This window comes from Erinaceus europaeus, chromosome 8 (assembly GCF_950295315.1).
Source record: "Erinaceus europaeus chromosome 8, mEriEur2.1, whole genome shotgun sequence".
NCBI lineage: Eukaryota > Metazoa > Chordata > Mammalia > Eulipotyphla > Erinaceidae > Erinaceus > Erinaceus europaeus.
Window position 1 is genome coordinate 2,399,601 of NC_080169.1, and position 20,792 is coordinate 2,420,392.

The following is a 20,792-nucleotide window of genomic DNA, read 5'->3' on the forward strand; positions in this document are numbered from 1 at the left end:
ATGAGTGGTGAAGCAGGGCTGCAGGTGTCTCTCTGTCTCTCCCTCTCTACATTTCCCTATCCCCTCTCAATTTCTCCCTCTATCCAATAATAAATAAAAATATTTTTTTAAAAAAAAAGAAAGAGAAGATGGGGTGCCATGGGGGAAAAACGAGCAAATACATAAAAATATAGGCAGACAGTTATAGAAACAAGTCGGTCCATGTCTGCGATCTTGGGAGAACCGCTGTAGCTTCCAATGGAGGAAGTGTGGACACAGAACTCTGGTGGTGGGCACAGTGCAGAATTATACCCGTTATCTTATAATTCTGTGGGTCAATATTAAGTCACTAATATAGTTAAAAAACATTATAGTATACTAACACCTTTACAAAATATGTGTAAAAAACAGAAGAAAAAATAATCAAATAGATTTTACATTTACATTAGAAGATTCATACTTGGTTTACATTTTATAGATGAATAGTTCATAATGGAACAGAGAAATAATGTTCCTTTGTACCTTGCCAGGTAAAAAAAAAAAAAAAAAAAAAGGTAAATAATTGCCTTGTCATGCAGACAAATGTCTCAGATTAACAATCTTCCCTCCAGATGGTTCTCTTGCTAGTACAGGCTCCCTTTCTAAATGAGTTACAAACAGTATGGGAAGGTAAGTCTTTGGCTGGGCTGAGGAGGTCTGGATTACCTTCCGCACAAAATATTCCACATGGCTAAGTGGTACGCTTGGGGGGTGGCTTATTCTGCTCCAAATCGGGTCCAAGCAACACTGAAACAGTAAACTTGAAGGTGGAAAAACAATGGGGACAGAAATGTTGCCTTGGACCACGTTTAGAGAAGTCTGCCACCTGCTGTCAGAAAAAGAAAACTACAGAAATTTCTTTCTCTTTTCTTAGTACAGTTGCATTGGATCGACCTTCTCGTGGTGCATCCCGTGAGTCCCCATTCATTGGGGAAACTGTCGATCCTTGCTAGCCGACTGAATCCACATGGATCCCAGTCACTTTCAAAGCCAGCAACAAGCAGCTCCTGACAGCTTTCAACCTGACGCTGTGGACTGGCAACGGAAGAAGGGCAAACGCTAGAAGAAGTACAGTCGCTGACACAGGGACACAATTTCTCATCTCTGTAGGAGGTGTCTATAAAGCGTTCTCACCTACAACTTAGGGGCCCCCACACCATCATTCACCAGAACCGCTATCAGGTAAGGTTTTGTGACATTAAGTTATTAATATCAAATAATATTAACAGGACCAGGCGGCAGTGCACCAGGTTAAACACACACATTATGGTGCACAAAGACCCAGGTTCAAGCCCCTGGTGCCCCCTGCAGGGGGAGAGCTTTATGAGTGGTGAATCGGGGCTGCAGGTGTCTCTCTGTCTCTCTCCCTCTCTATCTCCCCCCCTCAAATCTCTCTGTTTCTATCCAATAGGAAACAAAATAATTAAAAAAAAATAAATCAAATAATATTAACACCAAATTATAGTATAATCTATTTACTATATCAAGGATATAAATTACAACTGCTAATTTAAAATGTAATCGAGATTTTGGGAAGGATTTAAAGAAACTTTAAATAAATCCATGTATTTGAGTCAAGGATAGGTAGGCTAGAGTCCAAAGTCTCATACACGAAAAGAAAGCATTTGCTCTATAACTGATCTACCAGCCACCCTAAGAGTCTGTTTTATCTTTTTTTTTTTTTTTATTTACCTATTTTTACTAGAGCATTGTAGCTCTGGCTAAGGATGGTGCAGGGTACTGAGCCTATGACTTTGGAGTTCCAGGTATGAAAGTCTCTTTACCATCATGCTATTTCTCCAGACCTCCAAGAGTTTTCATAAACTTCTTAATTTTCTTAACTGAATAACTGAATCAGTTGATACCTAGATTTTCCCCTTCCTTCCTCCCTTCCTTGGTTCCACTAGGGTTATCTCTGGGGCTGGGTGCCAGCTACAAATCCACCACTCCCAGCAGCCTTTTTTTTTTTTTTTTTTAAATTTTTTAAATTTATTTTAAAAAGGAGACATGAACAAAACCACAGGATAAGAGGGGTACAACTCCACACAATTCCCACCACCAGAACTCCATATCCCATCCCCTCCCCTGATAGCTTTCCTATTCTTTATCCCTCTGGAAGTATGGACCCAGGGTCATTGTGGGATGCAGAAGGTGGAAGGTCTGGCTTCTGTAATTGCTTCCCCGCTGAACATGGGTGTTGGCAGGTGGATCCATACTTCCAGCCTGCCTCTCTCTTTCCCTAGTGGGGTGGGGCTCCCAGCAGCCATTTTATCTGTCCTTCTTTCCTTCCTATTTTTCACTATATACAACAGAGAAATTGAGAGGGGAGACAGAGGAAGAGAAAGAGAGACACCTGCTGACCTGCTTCATCATTTGTGAGGAGCTAGAGCTTGGAACCCAGGTCCTTGAGCATGGTAATGTGTGCTCTGAACCAGGCATGCCACCGTGCACCCCCCAGTTGAATTATTTTTAGGGTAAAGGAGAAAGATATGAAAATATCTTTATATGGATATAAACCATAAGGAACATTCAAGCTGGAAGCATTTTTTCTTTCTACCGTTCTCACAACAGTTAGGGGTTTATTTCCGCTAACCTAGACTTGAACTCAATGTATCCCGTTCAAGGGGGCAGAATATGCTGTCCCATCATATGACTCTTGGCAGAAGGAGTATTTTGAGCTAACTACCGCAGAGAATCAACAGATGTAATAAACTCTGAAAACAGACAGTTGGCGCTTAAATAACATGGGCATTAAAAGTACTAACCCGTGGGGTTTGGGAAGATAACATAATGGTTACATTATTATTGTTGGGGGAGACAGTATAAAGGTTATGCAAAAAGACTTTCGTGCCTGAGGCTCCAAAGTTCCAGGTTCAATTCCCTGCACCACCATAAGCCAGAGATGTTCAGTGCACTGGTTATAGACAAAAATAATAAATTATACTCAGATTAATACTCTTCCCCTCGCCCCCCAGCACTGTTCAGCAAGGCAGGTGCTAGACCACATAATAAATTTGCATATAATAAATTTACTTACACATCTCGCACACACTTTTGACTTTACCAAAATGTAATTACTAATCTGTGGTTGACTGGAAAATTTTTAATTATTTGTTAATTTCTTTATTTATTTATACTAGAGAACAGCTCAGCTTATGATTGTGCCAGACATTGAACATGGGACCTCAGGGCTTCAAGTATGAAAATTTTTTGCATAACCACTATGCTCTCTCTCTGGTCCTGGAAACTTTAATCACTAGTCTACAGTTGACAGGAAGCCTTACATAGAACATGCACAAGGGCAGGGGTAGATAGCATAGCGGTTATGCGAAGAGACTCTCATGCCTGAGACTCCAAAGTCCCAGGTTCAATTCCCTGCACCACCATAAGCCAGAGCTGAGCAGTGCTCTGGTAAAAAAAAAAAAAAAAAGAAAGAAAAAAACTAAGAACATGCACAGTCCATTAACTGTGTTTTAAGAGATTAGTGCCACTCTGGCACATGGGATGCTGGGGATTGAACCCAGAACCTCATGCTTGAGACTCTAACATTTTGTGCATCCTGCCACTTCCTGGGCTGTCGTTATCAATATTTTGCCATGTGCTTTAAAGTAAAATACATTTACTGTATTTATTGAAAACATTTGCTTACAAGCGGACCCGTTCGGTCAAACCTGTGTTGTTCAAGGCGACTGTACTTCATGGAACATAGCTTGTCTGCATCTGTTTGTCGTGTGTTGCAAATCATCTCTCATGGAATTGTAGAGATGCTCTAGTGGGGTGCCCCACCCCTTGAATCAAAGGTCATTGCTGGTAATGCTTATGTGAAAGGATCTAAGGGTTGAATGGTTTGCAGTCGGAAAAAAAAAATGTTTTGGATTAATTAAAAAGTATCTAGTTCACCTCTTGTATAAATGAATTCATAGCCAAACCAAAAAAAAAAGGGGGTGGGCTTAAGCATTCATAATACTCTTTGCTTTCCCCCTGCAGATGGAAAAGCTCGAACCCAGGATCTTCCACACTGTACCATGTGTGCTCAACCAGGTGTACCACCACTCAGCCCCAAGAATTCATAATACTCTTTTAGAAAGAGATGCTCTAGGTAACATAACAACAGCTCACCAGATAAGAGATCAAGCTTTTCATTCAAGTTGAAAACATGGCTGACTTTCTGTATGAGAATAACATAGGAAGCATGCACAGATGTGATTTGCAAAAGCAAAGTCATATGCCAGGTACATTCCTTTCTTTTATAATATATTTTACTCAAAGTAGACAGATCATGATTGTTTCCCCCTCTAATGTCAAAATTTCCATCTGCTGAAGGGGCCATGAGTTTGGCTGGAAACCAAAGTCTGTCTTGCACATCCTTGTAAAACAAACTCAGCCAGCCTGGTCTATGAAGAAGCAACACTCTGGTGAAGGAACAGGGGGGCCGTGACCTGAGAATGACATCAATTAGTCATCAAGGATGTCCAGAGAACACACAGTCCATTATGTCTGATTCTCAGGGCCCAGAAGAAAAGAAAAGAAGGGCAGGGCAGACAGCAGAATGGTTCTGCAAAGACTCTCATGCCCAAGGTTCCAAAGTCCCAAGTTCAGTCCCCTGCACTACTATAGCCAGAGCTGAGCAGGGCTCTGTAAAAAAAGAAAGAACATATACAAGACAGTGTACAACCTATTAGTGGGGTTGTCAAAAAGTCATGACACATTTTCTTTTTTTTTAATTTAAATTATTTCTTTATTGGGGGAATTAATGTTTTACATTCAACAGTAAATACAATAGTTTGTACATGCATAACATTCCCCAGTTTCCCATTTAACAATACAACCCCCACTATGTCATTTATCATCCTTCATGGACCCGTATTCTCCCCACCCACCGACCCACCCCAGAGTCTTTTACTTGGGTGCAATACGCCAATTCCATTTCAGGTTCTACTTGTGTTTTCTTTTCTGATCTTCTGTTTCAACTTCTGCCTGAGAGTGAGATCATCCCATATTCATCCTTCTGTTTCTGACTTATTTCACTCAACATGATTTTTTCAAGGTCCATCCAAGATCGGCTGAAAACGGTGAAGTCACCATTTTTTACAGCTGAGTAGTATTCCATTGTGTATATAAACCACAACTTGTTCAGCCACTCATCTGTTGTTGGACACCTGGGTTGCTTCCAGGTTTTGGCTATTACAAATTGTGCTGCCAAGAACATATGTGCACACAGATCTTTTTGGATGGATGTGTTGAGTTCCTTAGGATATCTCCAGGAGAGGAATTGCAGGATCATAGGGTAGGTCCATTTCTAGCCTTCTGAGAGTTCTCCAGACTGTTCTCCACAGAGGTTGGACCAATTGACATTCCCACCAGCAGTGCAGGAGGGTTCCTTTGACCCCACACCCTCTCCAACATTTGCTGCTGTTACCTTTTCTGATGTATGACATTCTCACAGGAGTGAGGTGATATCTCATTGTTGTCTTTATTTGCATTTCTCTGACAATCAGAGACTTGGAGCATTTTTTCATGTGTTTCTCAGCCTTTTGCATCTCTTCTGTGGTGAATATTCTGTCCATGTCCTCCCCCCATTTTTGGATGGAGTTATTTGTTGTCTTGTTGTTGAGTCTGGCAAGCTCTTTATATATGTTGGTTATTAAACTCTTATCTGATGTATGACATGTAAAGATCTTCTCCCATTCTGTGAGGGGTCTCTTGGTTTGGGTGGTGGTTTCTTTTGCTGTGCAGAGCTTTTTAATTTGATGTAGTCCCATAGGTTTATATTTGCCTTAGTCTTCTTTGTAATTGGATTCGTTTCATTGAAAATGTCTTTAAAATTTATTCGGAAAAGAGTTCTGCCAATATTTTCCTCTAAGTATCTGATAGTTTGTGGTCTAACATCCAAGCCCTTGATCCACTTGGAATTTACTTTTGTATTTGGTGCAATACAGTGATTCAGTTTCATTCTTCTGTATGTTTCAACCCATTGTTTCCAACACCATTTGTTGAAGAGACTCTGCTTTCCCCATGTAATAGTCTGGGCCCCTTTGTCAAAGATTAGATGTCCATAGGTGTGGGGCCTCATTTCTGGGCTCTCAATTCTATTCCACTGGTCAGTGTGTCTATTCATGTTCCAGTACCAAGCAGTTTTGATGACAATGGCCCTATAATACAGTTTGAGATCTGGGAGTGTGATGCCTCCGGTTCTGTTCTTTTTTCTCAAGATTGTTTTGGCAATTCTGGGTCTTTTCTGGTTCCAGATAAACATTTGTAGTATTTTTTTCTGTTCTCCTAAAAAATGTGCTTGGGATCTTGATGGGGATAGCATTAAATTTGTAGATGGCTCTGGGTAATATATTCATTTTGATGATGTTAATTCTTCCAACCCATGAACATGGAATATCTTTCCACTTCTTTGTGTCTTTTTCAATTTCTTTGAGTAGTGACTCATAATTTTCAGTATACAAGTCTTTCACTTCTTTGGTTAGGTTTACTCCTAGATATTTTATTGTTTTTGTTGCTATAGTAAAAGGAATTGATTTCTGGATTTCAATTTCTTCTAACTTAGTGTTTGCATAGAGGAATGCCACTGACTTTTGAATGTTAATTTTGTAGCCTGACACCTTACTGTATTGCCTGATGATTTCCAAAAGCTTCTTGCTGGATTCCCTAGGCTTTTCCATGTATACTATCATGTCATCTGCAAATAAGGAGAGTTTGACTTCTTCTCTTCCAATCTGTATCCCTTTAATTCCTTGCTCCTGCCTGATTGCTATGGCAAGAACTTCCAACACTATGTTGAATAGTAATGGTGATAGTGGGCAGCCCTGTCTAGTACCTGATCTGAGTGGAAATGCTTCCAGTTTTTTATCATTGAGTATGATGTTGGCTGTAGGTTTGCTATATATAGACTCCACTATCTTGAGGAATTTTCCATCTATTCCCATTTTTTGTAGTGTTTTGATCATAAAGGGATGTTGTATTTTGTCAAAGGCTTTCTCTGCATCTATTGATCATCTATTGATATGACCATGTGGTTTTTGGTCTTGCTTTTGTTGATGTGGTGGATCACATTGATTGATTTATGTATATTAAACCAACCTTGCATGCCTGGGATAAACCCCACTTGGTCATGATGAACAATCTTTTTGATATATTGCTGTATCCGGTTGGCTAGAATTTTGTTCAATATTTTCGCATCTGTGTTCATCAGAGATATTGGTCTGTAGTTTTCTTTTTTGGTTGTGTCCCTGTGTGCTTTTGGTATCAGGGTGATGTTGGCTTCATAGAAGCTGGCAGGGAGTATTCCAGTGTCTTCAATCTTCTGGCAGACTTTTAAAAGTAGAGGTATTAGTTCTTCTTTGAAGGTTTTGTAGAATTCATTTGTAAAACCATCTGGTCCAGGACTTTTATTTTTGGGAAGATTTTTGATAACTGTTTCAATTTCATTAGCTGTGATGGGCCTGTTCATGTTATCCACTTCCTCTTGACTTAGTTTTGGAAATTGGTAGGTATCTAGGAAATCGTCCATTTCTTCCAGGTTCTCTAGTTTGGTGGCATATAGTTGTTCATAGAAGCCTCGCATGATATGTTGAATTTCTGCAGTGTCTGTTGTGATATCTCCTCGTTCATTTACTATCCGATTTATTTGGGTCTTCTCCCTTTTTTGTTTTGTGAGTCTGGCTAAAGGTTTGTCAATTTTGTTTACTCTTTCGAAGAACCAACATTTACTTTCATTGATCTTTTGTATGGTTTTCCTATTCTCAATGTTATTTATTTCTGCCCTAACTTTAGTGATTTCTGTCCTTCTGGTTGCTTTAGGGTTCCTTTGTTGTTCTTCTTCTAGGTCTTTAAGATGTGCAATCAGGCTGTTTATTTGTGCCTTTTCTTGTTTCCTAATGTGTGCTTGTATAGCTATGAACTTCCCTCTTAGGACTGCTTTAGCTGTGTCCCAAATATTTTGATAGCTTGTGTCTTCATTTTCATTGAACTCTCGAAACATTTTGATTTCTTCCTTGGTTTCCTCTTTGACCCAGAAGTTGTTAAGAAGTGTACTGTTGAGCTTCCACATTTTGGGACTGTTACTAATCTTTTGTTGATTGTTAAGTGTTAGTTTAATTCCACTGTGGTCTGAGAAGATGCTTGGGATGATTTCAATGCTCTTGGATTGGCTGATGCTGTCTTTGTGGCCTAATATATGGTCTATCCTTGAGAATGACCCATGTGGATTGGAGTAAAATGTGTATTCCAGTTTCTTGGGATGAATGACTCTGAAAATGTCCAATAGTTCTAGTTTATCTGTCTCTTCATTTAGCTCCCTTATGTCTTTATTGATTTTCTGCCTGGATGATCTGTCAAGTTGAGAGAGTGGGGTGTTGAAGTCCCCTACTATGATTGTGTTACTGTTAATATATTGCTGTAGCTCTTTCAGTAGAAGTTTGATGTATTTAGATGGCTTCTCATTGGGTGCATAGATGTTAATAATTGTTAAGCCCTCTTGATTGACTGATCCTCTAGCATTAAGTAGTGTCCATTCCTATCTTTTTTAATCTTATCTATTTTAAAGTCTATCATGTCAGATATGAGAATAGCTGTTTCTGCCCTTTTTTGTGGGCCATTGGCTTGTATGATAGTTTTCCATCCTTTCACTTTAAGTCTGTGTTTGTCTTGTTGAGTTAGGTGAGTTTCCTGTAGACAGCATATTGTTGGGTTGTGTTTTCTGATCCATCTTCCTACTCTGTGTCTTTTAATAGGTGAATTCAGGCCATTGATATTTATTGATATCAAGATTGAAGATATTTTAACGCCATTCTTGTAGAGTTTTAGAGTGTTTTGATATATGTCCTATTTGTGGTGGGTCATGACACATTTTCTCATAGAAAAACACGTTATGGGCAGGGGTAGATAGCATAATGGTTATGCAAACAGACTCTCATGCCTGAGGCTCCAAAGTCCCAGGTTCAATCCCCCGCACCACCATAAGCCAAAGCTGATCAGTGCTCTGGTTTAAAAAAAAAAAAGAAAAACATGTTATGACTTTTCCAACAACCCAGCAGATTGCAAGCTATTATTAGGAAATGCCACAAGAATTCAGCAATCACAAAACAAACTGAGAAAATTTTAAAAGATCCTAAAAGGTAGTACATCTAAGCACTGACACAGAATAAAAGTCGAGAGACACAGAAATGACACAGAATGTGAAGGGCTAGGTGGTGGTGCACCTGGTTGAGCACACATGTTACAGTGCGCAAGGACCCGGGTTCGAGCCCTGGTTCCCACCTGCAGGGGGAAAGCTTTATGAGTGGTGAAGCAGGGTTGCAGGTGTCTCTCTCCCTCCCTACCTCTCCCTCCCCTCTCGATTTCTGTCTGTCTCTATTCAATAAAGAAAGATAACAAAAAGAATTTTAAGAAGAATTTAAAGTGTGGTCTGGAAGGTGCTGCAGTGGCAAAGCACTGGACTCTCAAGCATGAGGTCCTGAGTTCAATCCCTGGCAGCACATGTGCCAGAGTGATGTCTGGTTCTTTTTCTCTCCTCCTATATTTCTCATAGATAAATAAAATCTTAAAAAAAAAAAAAGAATTTAAATTGGGTAGGCTAGATAGCATAATGGTTATGCAAAGAGATTCTTGTGCCTGAGGCTCCAAAGTACCAGGCTCAATCCCCCCCCCCCCCATAAGCTAGAGCTGAGCAGTGCTCTGGTTTAAAAAAAAAAAGCATATTGCACCAAAGTAAAAGACTCTGGGGTGTGTGTGTATGGGGGGATGCGGGGGAGAATACAGGTCCAAGAAGGATGACAGAGGACCTAGTGGGGGTTGTACTGTTATATGGAAAACTGGGAAATGTTATGCATGTGCAAACTACTGTATTCACTGTTGAATGCAAAACATTAATTCCCCAATAAATAATTTTTTAAAAAGATAGAAAAAGAATTTAAATTAAAAAATATTAAAACAAAGAAACAAACAAAAGGCCTTTGTGATAGCCAGCAAGTTAGCTCACCTAGTAAGACGGTGGCTGGTGGCTGACACGGTCCATCCTGACCCCAGAACAGGGGAGGAAGCCCTAGTGCTGCAATGTCTTTCCCTTTCTCACTCTGCCTCTCCCTTTTTTTTTTTTTTTCCTAGCTGGGGGTGTGTGGGGGAGACAGTATTATGATTATGCAAAAAGATTCTCATGCCTGAGGCTCTAAGCCCTAGGTCTAATTCCCAGGATCACCATAAGACAGAGCTGAGCAGTGCTCTGGTAAAATCAAAACAAATAAAAAGGTCGGCCTGAAAAGTTGAAGTCTTGGGCAGGGGCAGATAGCATAAAGATTATGCAAAGAAATTCTCATGTCTGAGGCTCCAAAGTTCCAGGTTTAATCCCCTGCACCACCATATAAGCCAGAGCTGAGCAGTGCTCTGGTAAAAATAAGTAAATAAATAAATAAATAAATATAAATATTTAAAAAAACAAAAAAAAGTTAATGACTACAACAAGCAAAACACCTGTGTGACAGTGATGACCCACGAAGCAGGCGTTGACATCTCAGTCTCTGCCTCTCTTAACAGTCTCAACACGGATTTTTTTAAAAATTATTTTATTTTCCCTTTCGTTGCCCTTTTTTTTTTATTGTTGTTGTAGTTATTATTGTTGTTACTGATGTCATCATTGTTGGATAGGACAGAGAGAAATGGAAAGAGGAGGGAAGACAGAGAGGGGAAGAGAAAGATACACACCTGCAGACCTACTTCACCGCCTGTGAAGCGACTCCCCTGCAGGTGGGGAACCAGGGGGCTTGAACTAGGATCCTTATACCTTTATTTTTATTTATTTATTTTTTATTGGGGAATTAATGTTTTACATTCAACAGTAAATACAATAGTTTGTACATGCATAACATTCCCCAGATTCCCATTTAACAATACAACCCCCACTAGGTCCTCTGAATCCTTGGACCTGTATTCTCCCCACCCACCTACCCCAGAGTCTTTTACTTTGGTGCAATATGCCAATTCCAGTTCAGGTCCTACTTGTGTTTTCTTTTCTGATCTTGTTTTTCAACTTCTGCTTGAGAGTGAGATCATCCCATATTAATCCTTCTGTTTCTGACTTATTTCACTCAACATGAATGAAATTTTCAAGGTCCATCCAAGATCGGCTGAAAATGGTGAAGTCACCATTTTTTACAGCTGAGTAGTATTCCATTGTGTATATAGACCACAACTTGCTCAGCCACTCATCTGTTGTTGGACACCTGGGTTGCCATCCTTCTGTTTCTGACTTATTTCACTCAACATGATTTTTTCAAGGTCCATCCAAGATCGGCTGAAAACGGTGAAGTCACCATTTTTTACAGCTGAGTAGTATTCCATTGTGTAGTATTCCTTAAAGCAAGAGTGTACAATAGTTTGCAGTGACCCAAAACAGCAAGCAAATAAAAAGAACAACAGCAACAAATACACCATAAAATGCTACTTATATACTTTCCCCAAATTTGGGAGCTACTCTCTTCCCTGATTCAGCTTTCTAGTCCTATTTCCAACTCTGACACCATCTCCCCAGACAATACCTTTGGCCCACCTGCATGTTAGCTGTCGGGATCAGATAAAAATGAGTAAAGTCACGGGCCCCTTGGAATATACCTAAAATAGACTTCCTAGCTTTTCCCAAAACTTACCTTCTATATTCTTGCCATTATGTTCCTGGGTATTAAACAATTTGTTCTGCTTTATAGCTTAATGCATTTTCAGCTACCAAGTTGCAAATGCTACCATGATGCCAACTTGACTTCCTCTGATAGAGGACCTCACCAATGTACCCTGGAACCTCACCTCCCCAAAGCCCTGCCCCACTAGATAGAAACAGGCTGAGGGTGTGGACCAACCTGCCAACGCCCATGTTCAGGCGAGAAGCAATTCCAGAAGCCAGAACTCCCACCTCTGAACCCCATAATGACCCTGGATCTATGCTCCCAGAGGGATAAAGAATAGGAAAACATTCAAGGGAGGGAATAGGTGTGGAGCTCTGGTGGTGGGAAATGTACGGAATTGTACCCCTCTTATCCTATGGTCTTGTCGATATATATATTTTATCAGAGCACTGCTCAGCTCTGGTTTATGGTGGTGGTACAGGGGATTGAACCTGGGACTTCAGAGCCTCAGGCATGAGAGTTTCTTTGCATAACCATTATGCTATCTACCCCTGCCCGATATTTTCTATTTTATAAATTAATAACAATAAAAAAGAATATAAGTAAATTATAATAAATGCTATTTCCCGGTGAAGCAGGTCTACAGGTGTCTATCTTTCTCCCTCAGTCTTCCCCTCCTCTCTATTTCTCTCTGTCCTGACCAACCACAACATCTATAACAACAACAACAACAATAATAACTACAACAATAAAAGCAACAAGGGCAACAAAAGGGAATAAGTATTTTTAGAAAAATGCTATTTCCATGAACTGGGGTGACTCAGCAACAGAATACAAGCCTTGCATGCATGAGACTTGCAGTTCAATCCTCAGCACCTCATTTAAAAACAAGACACCAAAGAAACCATGACACAAACAAGGAGAGCCCTCCCAGAATGGGAGAAGATCCTCACATGCCGTACATCAGACAAGAGACTAATCACCAAAATATACAAAGAGCTCAGCAAACTTAGCAACAAAAAAGCAAATGACCCCATCCAAAAATGGCCAGAGGATATGAAGAGAAGACTCACTACAGAAGAGATCCAAAAGGCTAACAAACACATGAAAAACTGCTCCAGGTCACTGACTGTCAGAGAAATGATACCACCTCACCCCTGTGAGAATGGCATACATCAAAAAGGACAGCAGCAACAAATGCTGGAGAGGCTGTGGGGACAGAGGAACCCTTCTGCACTGCTGGTGGGAATGTAAACTGGTCCAGCCTCTGTGGAGAGCAGTCTGGAGAACTCTCACAAGGCTAGAAGTGGACCTTCCCTATGTCCCAGTAATTCCTCTCCTGGGGATATACCCCAAGGACTACATTACACCCAACCAAAAAGATATTTGTACACCTATGTTCACAGAAGCACAATTCATAACAGCTAAAACCTGGAAGCAACCCAGGTGCCCAACAACAGATGAGTGGCTGAGAAAGCTGTGGTACATATACACAATGGAATACTATGAAGCTATTAGGAACAATGAACCCACCTTCTCTGACCCATCTTGGACAGAGCTAGAAGGAATTATGTTAAGTGAGCTAAGTCAGAAAGATAAAGATGAGTATGGGATGATCCCACTCATCAACAGACACTGAGAAAGAAGAACAGAAAGAGAAACTAAAAGCAGGATCTGACTAAATCTGGAGTAGGGCACCAAAGTAAAAACCCCTGTGGTGAGGGGGAGGGTGGACATTTGGGTTCCGGGGCAGCGGTGGGTGGGATGGGACACAGTCTCTTGGTGGTGGGAATGTTGTTTATATATACTCCTATTAATTTGTAGTCATATAAATCACTATTTAATTAATATGAGAGGGGAAAAATTGATTGTATGTCTCAAACTTTTTAAAGCACAGACTGAATCTTTTTAATACATAGGCTGAGTCTTTGATATGTTGATTCTCTCAAAAACCTAGACTAGGGAGAACAGAAGCAACTGGTGACACAACTATATACAAGTAATATCAAAGGACATGAATTATGGTGATGTTGGGTATTATACAGCAAACCCTAACAAAGGGATTTTTCCAAGTTAACCCAATTACCAAACAATGTGATGATAACAATAACTATACATTGTCTTCTTGAACCCTAAGACAGCAGGAACCTCATATTTCCACTACAGAGCCTATATTTCCCCCAGTCCTGGAACCCTAGGGTGGAGCACACTTTCCTGCATGCTTCTCTCAATGGATATCAAATAATATTGCATCCGCTGATCCCAACCTAATCAACACAACGAGTGCCACCCCAGCATGCTTCACTTCAGACTGTGTCCAGAGACTTCAGGTGTGGAATGACAACCCTTCAGCTTCATCACTCGGGTGAGACCTTTCCTTTCATAGTATTCTCTAATTCCATCCCAGGAGGTTCACTTTCTAACAAAGTCTCAAAACCTAGATATAGACCAGGTCCCGTGAGATACAGCATATGTTCACACATGTCCATAAACTAGGGCAAAATCTTTACCTGAAAGCAAAAGTACACAAGAGTCTGCAGTGAGTATCCCCCCAACTCTTCATCTGCACTATTCCAGCCTTTAGGTCCATGATTGGTCAACAGTTTGTTTGGCTTTATATGTTAGCTCTCTTTTCAGCCACCAGGTTCCAGATGCTAGCAAGATGCCGACCAGACTTCCCTGGACAGACAACCCCACCAATGTGTCCTAGAGCTCTGCTTCTCCAGAGCCCTGCCCCACTAGGGGAAGAGAGAGACAGGCTGGGAGTGTGGATCCACCTGCCAACACCCATGTTCAGCGGGGAAGCAATCAGACCTTCCACCTTCTGCATCCCACAATGACCCTGGGTCCATACTCCCAGAGGGATAAAGAATAGGAAAGCTATCAGGGGAGTGGAGGGGATACGGAGTTCTGGTGGTGGGAACTGTGTGGAGTTGTACCCCTCTTGTCCTATGGTTTTGTTAATGTCTCCTTTTTTAAAAAAATAAATAAATAAGTAAATACATGGGTGTTGGCAGGTGGATCCATACCCCCAGGCTGTTTCTATCTTTCCCTCTAGTAGCCAAATACTTTCTAAGCACTTTATTTGTGTTAACTTTTTTATGGAGATTTCTACTTGACTAGTAGCTGATTGACTCATATTTTGTTGAAGAGTTTCCTGACCCCAGACTTTCTGATACTTGCTATTGGAAACCCTACTGATTTTTACCATATCTCCATGCTTATAAGAACATACCTAGGGGCCAGGCTGTGGGGCACCTGGTTAAGAGCTCACATTACAGGACACAAGGAACTGGGTTCAAGCTCCTGGTCCCCACCTGCAGGAGGTAAGTTTTATGAATGGTGAAGCAGGGCTGCAGATGTCTCTCTTACTCCCTTTTTATTTCTCCCCACTCCCTTCTCAATTTCTCAAGGTCTCTATTAAAAAAAGAAAAAGAAAAGAAAAAGAACATGCCTTCACTGCCCTACTCTCTGAAGGGAGGCTGGGTCAGCTGACTCAACATTTAAGGAAGACGGGGCCTGACATGAGAGCAGCCTAGAATGTTCCCAGCTGTGACCATGGACTGTGAGCTCAGACTGACAGGGACTCAGAGGGCACACAGGCTCCTGTGCTAATTAGGAATAGACATGAGCCCCGGGTCAGGTGGACGGGCTAAACAGTTAATTCATAGACTAAATAGTTAATTAATATATTCTGTTCAAGATTGGGAGCAGCTCTCTGCCCTGATCTAACTTTCTAGCCCTTTGTCGACTGTGATACCATCTTCCCAGACAATGTTTTTGCCCAACACCATGTTAGCTATTAAATATAAGTCACAGGCCCCTAGACACATACCTAAAATAGATGTCCACACTTCCTTCCACCCTGAGGTCCCCATTCTCATCTACTCTATTCCTACTTATGGGTTTCTGTGCCTCTATTTTTTTTTTTTCCTCCAGGGCTGCTGGGTTTCAGTGCCTGCACTATGAATCCACTGCTCCTGGAGGCTATTTTTTCCATTTCATTGGCTAGGACAGAGAGAAATTGAGAGAGGAGGGGGAGATAGAGAAGGAAGAGAAAGACACACCTACAGACCTGCTTCACTGCTCATCTTCTTCTTCATGAAGTGTCTCTATCACATGGAGTGAACAAGGGCAACTGGGTGCACCACTGCTTGGTCTCTTTCCCCGCCCCCCCAAACAGAGTACTATTCAGCTCTGGTTTATGGTGGCGTGGGAGACTGAACCTGGGATTTTGGGGCCTCAGGCATGAGAGACTCTTTGCATAACCATTATGCTATCTACCTCCCATTTTCTCTCTATCTCCTATCCCCTCTTAATATTCTCTGACCTATCAAACGGGTGGGGGGTAGATTACATAATGGTTATGCAAAGAGACTCTCATGCCTGAGGCTCTGAAGTCCCAGGTTCAGTCCCCTGTACCACCGTAAGCCAGAGCTGGATAGTGCTCTGGTTAAAATAAATAAATAAACAAAAGTGAGGCCAGGCAGTGGTGGGCCTGGTCAAGTGCACACATCACAGCGCACATGGACCCTGGTCCCCACCTGCAGGGGGAAAGCTTCACAAGTGGTGAAGCAGGGCTGGGGGGTAGATTACATAATGGTTATGCAAACAGCAGGGCTGCAGGTGTCTCTCTTCCTATCCCCCCTTCCCTCTCAATTTCTGACTGTCTCTATACAACAAATAAGTCGGGGCCAGGTGGTGCTGCACCTGGTTGAATGCACGTTACAATAAATAAATAAAGATAATAAACAAAATTAAGTCTTCCCAAACTAGTTCTACTAAATACAGCTGGTTGTCAGATAGTCTCAGGGGACAGTCATACCCAGATTTGCTAGGAAAGAAATACAAACTGCATGAAATAGTTTTTATCCCTGACCATCTCAAACATTTCTCTTTTTAAAATATTTATTTATTTTGGACAGAGACAGAGAAACTGGGAGGGGAGAGAGGTAGAGAGGGAGAGAAATACCTGCTGTAATGCTTCACCACTTTTGAAGCTTTTCCTGTGGAGGTGAGAAGTAGAGCTTTGAACCCAGGTCTCTATATACTATGATGCACATGCTTAACCAGGTGTGCCACCACCTGGCCCCTCAAGCAGGTCTTCAGACTGGCTTCCTCTGATTTTGTTTTGCTTTTATTGAATAGAGAGTCATGGGGGGCTGGTAGTGGTGGTGGTGGTGGCACACCTGGCTGAATGTGCATGTTACAATGTGCAAGAACCCAGGTTCAAGTCCCTGGTCCCCACCTGCAGGGGGAAAACTTTGTGAGTGGTCAAGTAGGGCTGCAGGTGCCTCTCTGCCTCTCTCCCTCTATGTCTCCCCCTTTCCTCTCTATTTCTTGCAGTCTCTATCAAATAAATATAATTTAAAAAATAAAGAGAGAGAGAAATCCAGAGGAGACAGAAGATAGGGAGACAGAAAGCTAGCTGCAGACCAGCTTCACCCCTGGTGAGGGGGGGGAGGGGTGCTTAAACCCAGGTCCTTGAACATAGTAATGTGTGCCCTTAACCAGGGGTGCCACTGCCAAATGTCCCCCTTCTGCTTATCTTTGACCTTACAGTTTCAGCTCTTTGCAACTCCCCTGCCCCCCAGTCTCTTGAATAAACTCTTAAAGTGAGTGGTGCAGATCTCCCGTGCCAGATGGCACTGGTTTTCCAAGCACGCTATAAATAGATTGATTCCCTTTGGTTAGGCAGTTAACTCTGAGCCCACTACCAGCTATCAGCTGGAGCTTCAGGACATCCACAGATGTGCACACTTCTCTAAGCTGCTGCAGCTTGTCCTTTGAAAAAACACTATGAAAGGAGATGAATGGATGATTTCAGGTTTTCAAACTTCCGATCAAATCATACCACTTAAAGTAACTTATTAAAGCTGCAAGTTAGAAGCATAAAACTCTTTGGACTTTTTTCCTATTAAAAGCTATATGCAAGGTGGTCCAGGAGGTGGCACAGTGGATAAAGCACTGACTCTGAAGCATGAGGTCCTGAGTTCAATCCCCGGCAGCACATGTACCAGAGTGATATCTGGTTCTTTCTCTCCTCCTACCTTTCTCATGAATAAATAAAATCTTTTTTTAAAAAAAAATCTATATATGCAGGGTGCAAACACCTTCCAATCAGAATTAAAATAACGTTAAGTATACATACGCACATGTAAAGCGAGTTACTGCAGTATCAAATTGTGAATTAGCTTGCCATAGGCATGTGACACCAGTTGTACACCAGGGAGCATAGCACCAGGATCGTGCAGTCCAGAAATTCATTAGAAAAAAATTCTGGGTGACTGCTATTGACCAGTGGCTTTCACCCATCTCTCTCTCTATATATATATATTTTTTTTCAACTCTCTCTCTCTCTCTCTCTCTATATATATATATATATATATATTTCCAACTTTAGGACAAATGTTATTTGTAATGTTCTTCCAGTGGAATTTTTTTCTTTCCCTCTCTTTCTTTCTTTCTTTACCAGAGCACTGCACAGCTCTGGCTTATGGTGGTGTGGAGGATTGAATTTGGGACTAAGGAGTCTCAGGCAGGAGAATCTGTTCACATAACCATTATGCTATCTACACACACTCTCCCAGTGGAATTTCTAAAACACTAGATAAAATCATAAATACACATCTAAACTAGCAAAAACTCTTGTATCTTATTAGCTTAGATGTGTATTTCCGATTTTATCTAGCTTTCGCTAGGTGGGAAAACCAAGTGTATTATTATTTTTTCGAAGTTCTGGGAAACAAGAAAAAAAAAAGGTTGAATACAAAACAAATCATTCTGAACACCCACTGAGTTAGCTGACTTCTCTTCACCATTTACTCCAGAAATGGCGCCTATTCACCTCCTCAAGGTGCCCCAGAACCCTGGGCAGAGGATTCACCTCACCAGTGTGAACCCCGCCTTCCCAGAGCCCTACCCCACTAGGGAAAGGCTGTGGTTACGGATGCAACTGCCAACACCCACGTCCAGTGGAGAAGCAATTACAAAAGCCAGGCAGGGCAGAGGTAGATAGCAGAGTCCTTATGCAAAGAGACTCTCAGGCCTGAAGCTCCAAAGACACACGTTCCATCAGCCGTCCCGCACCACCATAAGCCAGAGCTGAGCAGTGCTCTGGTGATAAAAACAAAGAAAAAAAAAAATCTTTGGTCCATACTCCTAGAGGGATAAAGAATAGCTTCCAGTGGAGGGGAGGGGACATGGAACTCTGGTGGTGGGAACTGGGTGGAACTGTACCCCTGATAGCTTCCATTAATCATCAAGTCATTAGTAATAAAAAAAAAAATGAAAAAGAACTGGCAGCTATTTACAACGGAAGTCATCCTAAACACGTTGCAAAAACCACACACACACACAAAGCGCGCGCGCACACACACACACACGGAGAAAGCATTTCTGGAGAGACGGGTTTTGCAGCAGCAGGATGGCAGCACGTTTGCAAGTCACCTGCTGGCTGTCTGCAGATTCAGACGCAGACAAAGGCCGGGAGCCGGGAGCCGGGAGCCGGGCACCGCCAGCCCGCACCCATCGCGCGGCCGGGCCCGGGGCCGGGTGGCGGGGCAGGCGGGTCCCCGCGCCCCCGGCCGCAGCCACGAGGGACACCCCGCCCCGCGGCCCCGCGCGCTCACCATCTCGATGATCTTGGTCTTCCTCCCCGTCTTCCTCTTCAAGGTGAATATGTACTGGGCCAGCACCGCCCCCGCCACCAAGGCGCACACGCTGGCGCTCGCCACCGCGCCCACCCGGGCCACGGCCGCGCGGTCCATGGGCGCCGCCGGGATCCTCCGCGCACCCGGCAGGCGGCCGCCGCTCAGGCGCACACCCGCTCCGGGGCCCGAAGCCCCGCCCCGCCCCGCCCGAAGCCCCGCCCCGCCCCACCCGAAGCCCCGCCCGAAGCCCCGCCCCGCCCCACCCGAAGCCCCGCCCCGCCCCACCCGAAGCCCCGCCCCGCCCCGCCCGAAGCCACACCCAGCGCCCCGAGGACGGGCTGTGCAGGGGGCGGGGCTCGCTAGGGCAGGGGGCGGGGCTGTGTAATATAAGGGGCGGGGTTGGGCAGCATAGGGGCCGGATGTGCACGACAAGGGGCGGGGCTGTGCAAGGGCGGGGGCGGAGCCTGCAGGGGCGGGGGGTGGGGCTGGGCAGGACACAGGGCCGGATGTGCAGGAGGCAGGCTGGGCAGGGGAGGGGCGGGGCTGTGCAAGAGGCAGGCTGGGCAGGGGAGGGGCGGGGCTGTGCAGGAGGCAGGCTGGGCAGGGGAGGGGCGGGGCTGTGCAGGAGGCAGGCTGGGCAGGACAGAGGGCCGGATGTGCAGGAGGCAGGCTGGGCAGGGGAGGGGCCGGGCTGTGCAGGAGGCAGGCTGGGCAGGGGAGGGGCCGGATGTGCAGGAGGCAGGCTGGGCAGGACAGAGGGCCGGATGTGCTGGAGGCAGGCTGGGCAGGGGAGGGGCCGGGCTGTGCAGGGGCTGCGGGAAGGCCGGGCACGGTTAGGGGGCGATGGAGCTTTGCAGCAGCAGGGGCGGAGCTGTGTCCCGGCACTCGGATTTCTCAATTCTTTCAGCTAAGGAAGACCAGAGCGGGGCAGGCGACGGGGTGTGGATCCACCTGCCAACGCCCATGTCCAGCGGAGAAGCAATTACAGAAGCCAGACTTCCACCTTCTGCGCCCCATAAAGATTTTTGGTCCATGGCAGGGATAGCTAGCATAATGGTTATAGAAACAGCCGTCATGCCTGAGGCTCTGACGTCTCAGGTTTAATCCCCCACACCACCAAAAGCCAGAGCTTATCTGGAAAGATAAAAAGAAATTTTTTTAATAGACTTTTGGTCCTTACTCCCAGTGGGGGAGAAATGTTAGGGGAAGATGACCAGAGGTCTCTACATTCCAATTCCATCAGGAGCCGGGAAAGAGAAGGAGAAGTGGAGACTCCTTTTCAATTTCTTTCTGTCATTCAAATAGATACATATTTTTAAATAAAAAAATATAGAGCGGGGGTAGATAACATAATGGTTATTCAAAGAAACTCTCGTGTCTAAGGCTCCAAAGTCCCAGGTTCAATCCCCCGCATCACCATAAACCAGAGCTGAGCAGTGCTCAGGTTGAAATTAAAATAAATAAATAAATAAATAAAAAAGAAATATGTCGTATACATGCA

At 43.4% G+C, this 20,792-nt stretch overlaps 1 protein-coding gene across 2 annotated transcripts in view; it reads right to left on the bottom strand.

Moving 5' to 3' along the window:
• The window catches only part of NT5C3A (5'-nucleotidase, cytosolic IIIA), a 64,027-nt gene extending 44,583 nt beyond the window's left edge, over positions 1–19,444 (bottom strand). The window contains exon 1 of one of the 2 annotated variants that reach the window (XM_060195830.1): positions 19,271–19,444. In XM_060195830.1, the coding sequence (XP_060051813.1) occupies positions 19,271–19,408 (138 nt within the window). In that variant the 5' untranslated portion in view covers positions 19,409–19,444. The remainder of the gene's footprint in view (positions 1–19,270) is intronic. The other variant, XM_060195831.1, reaches the window with a different exon arrangement.
• Between the last annotated feature and the right edge of the window lie 1,348 nt (positions 19,445–20,792).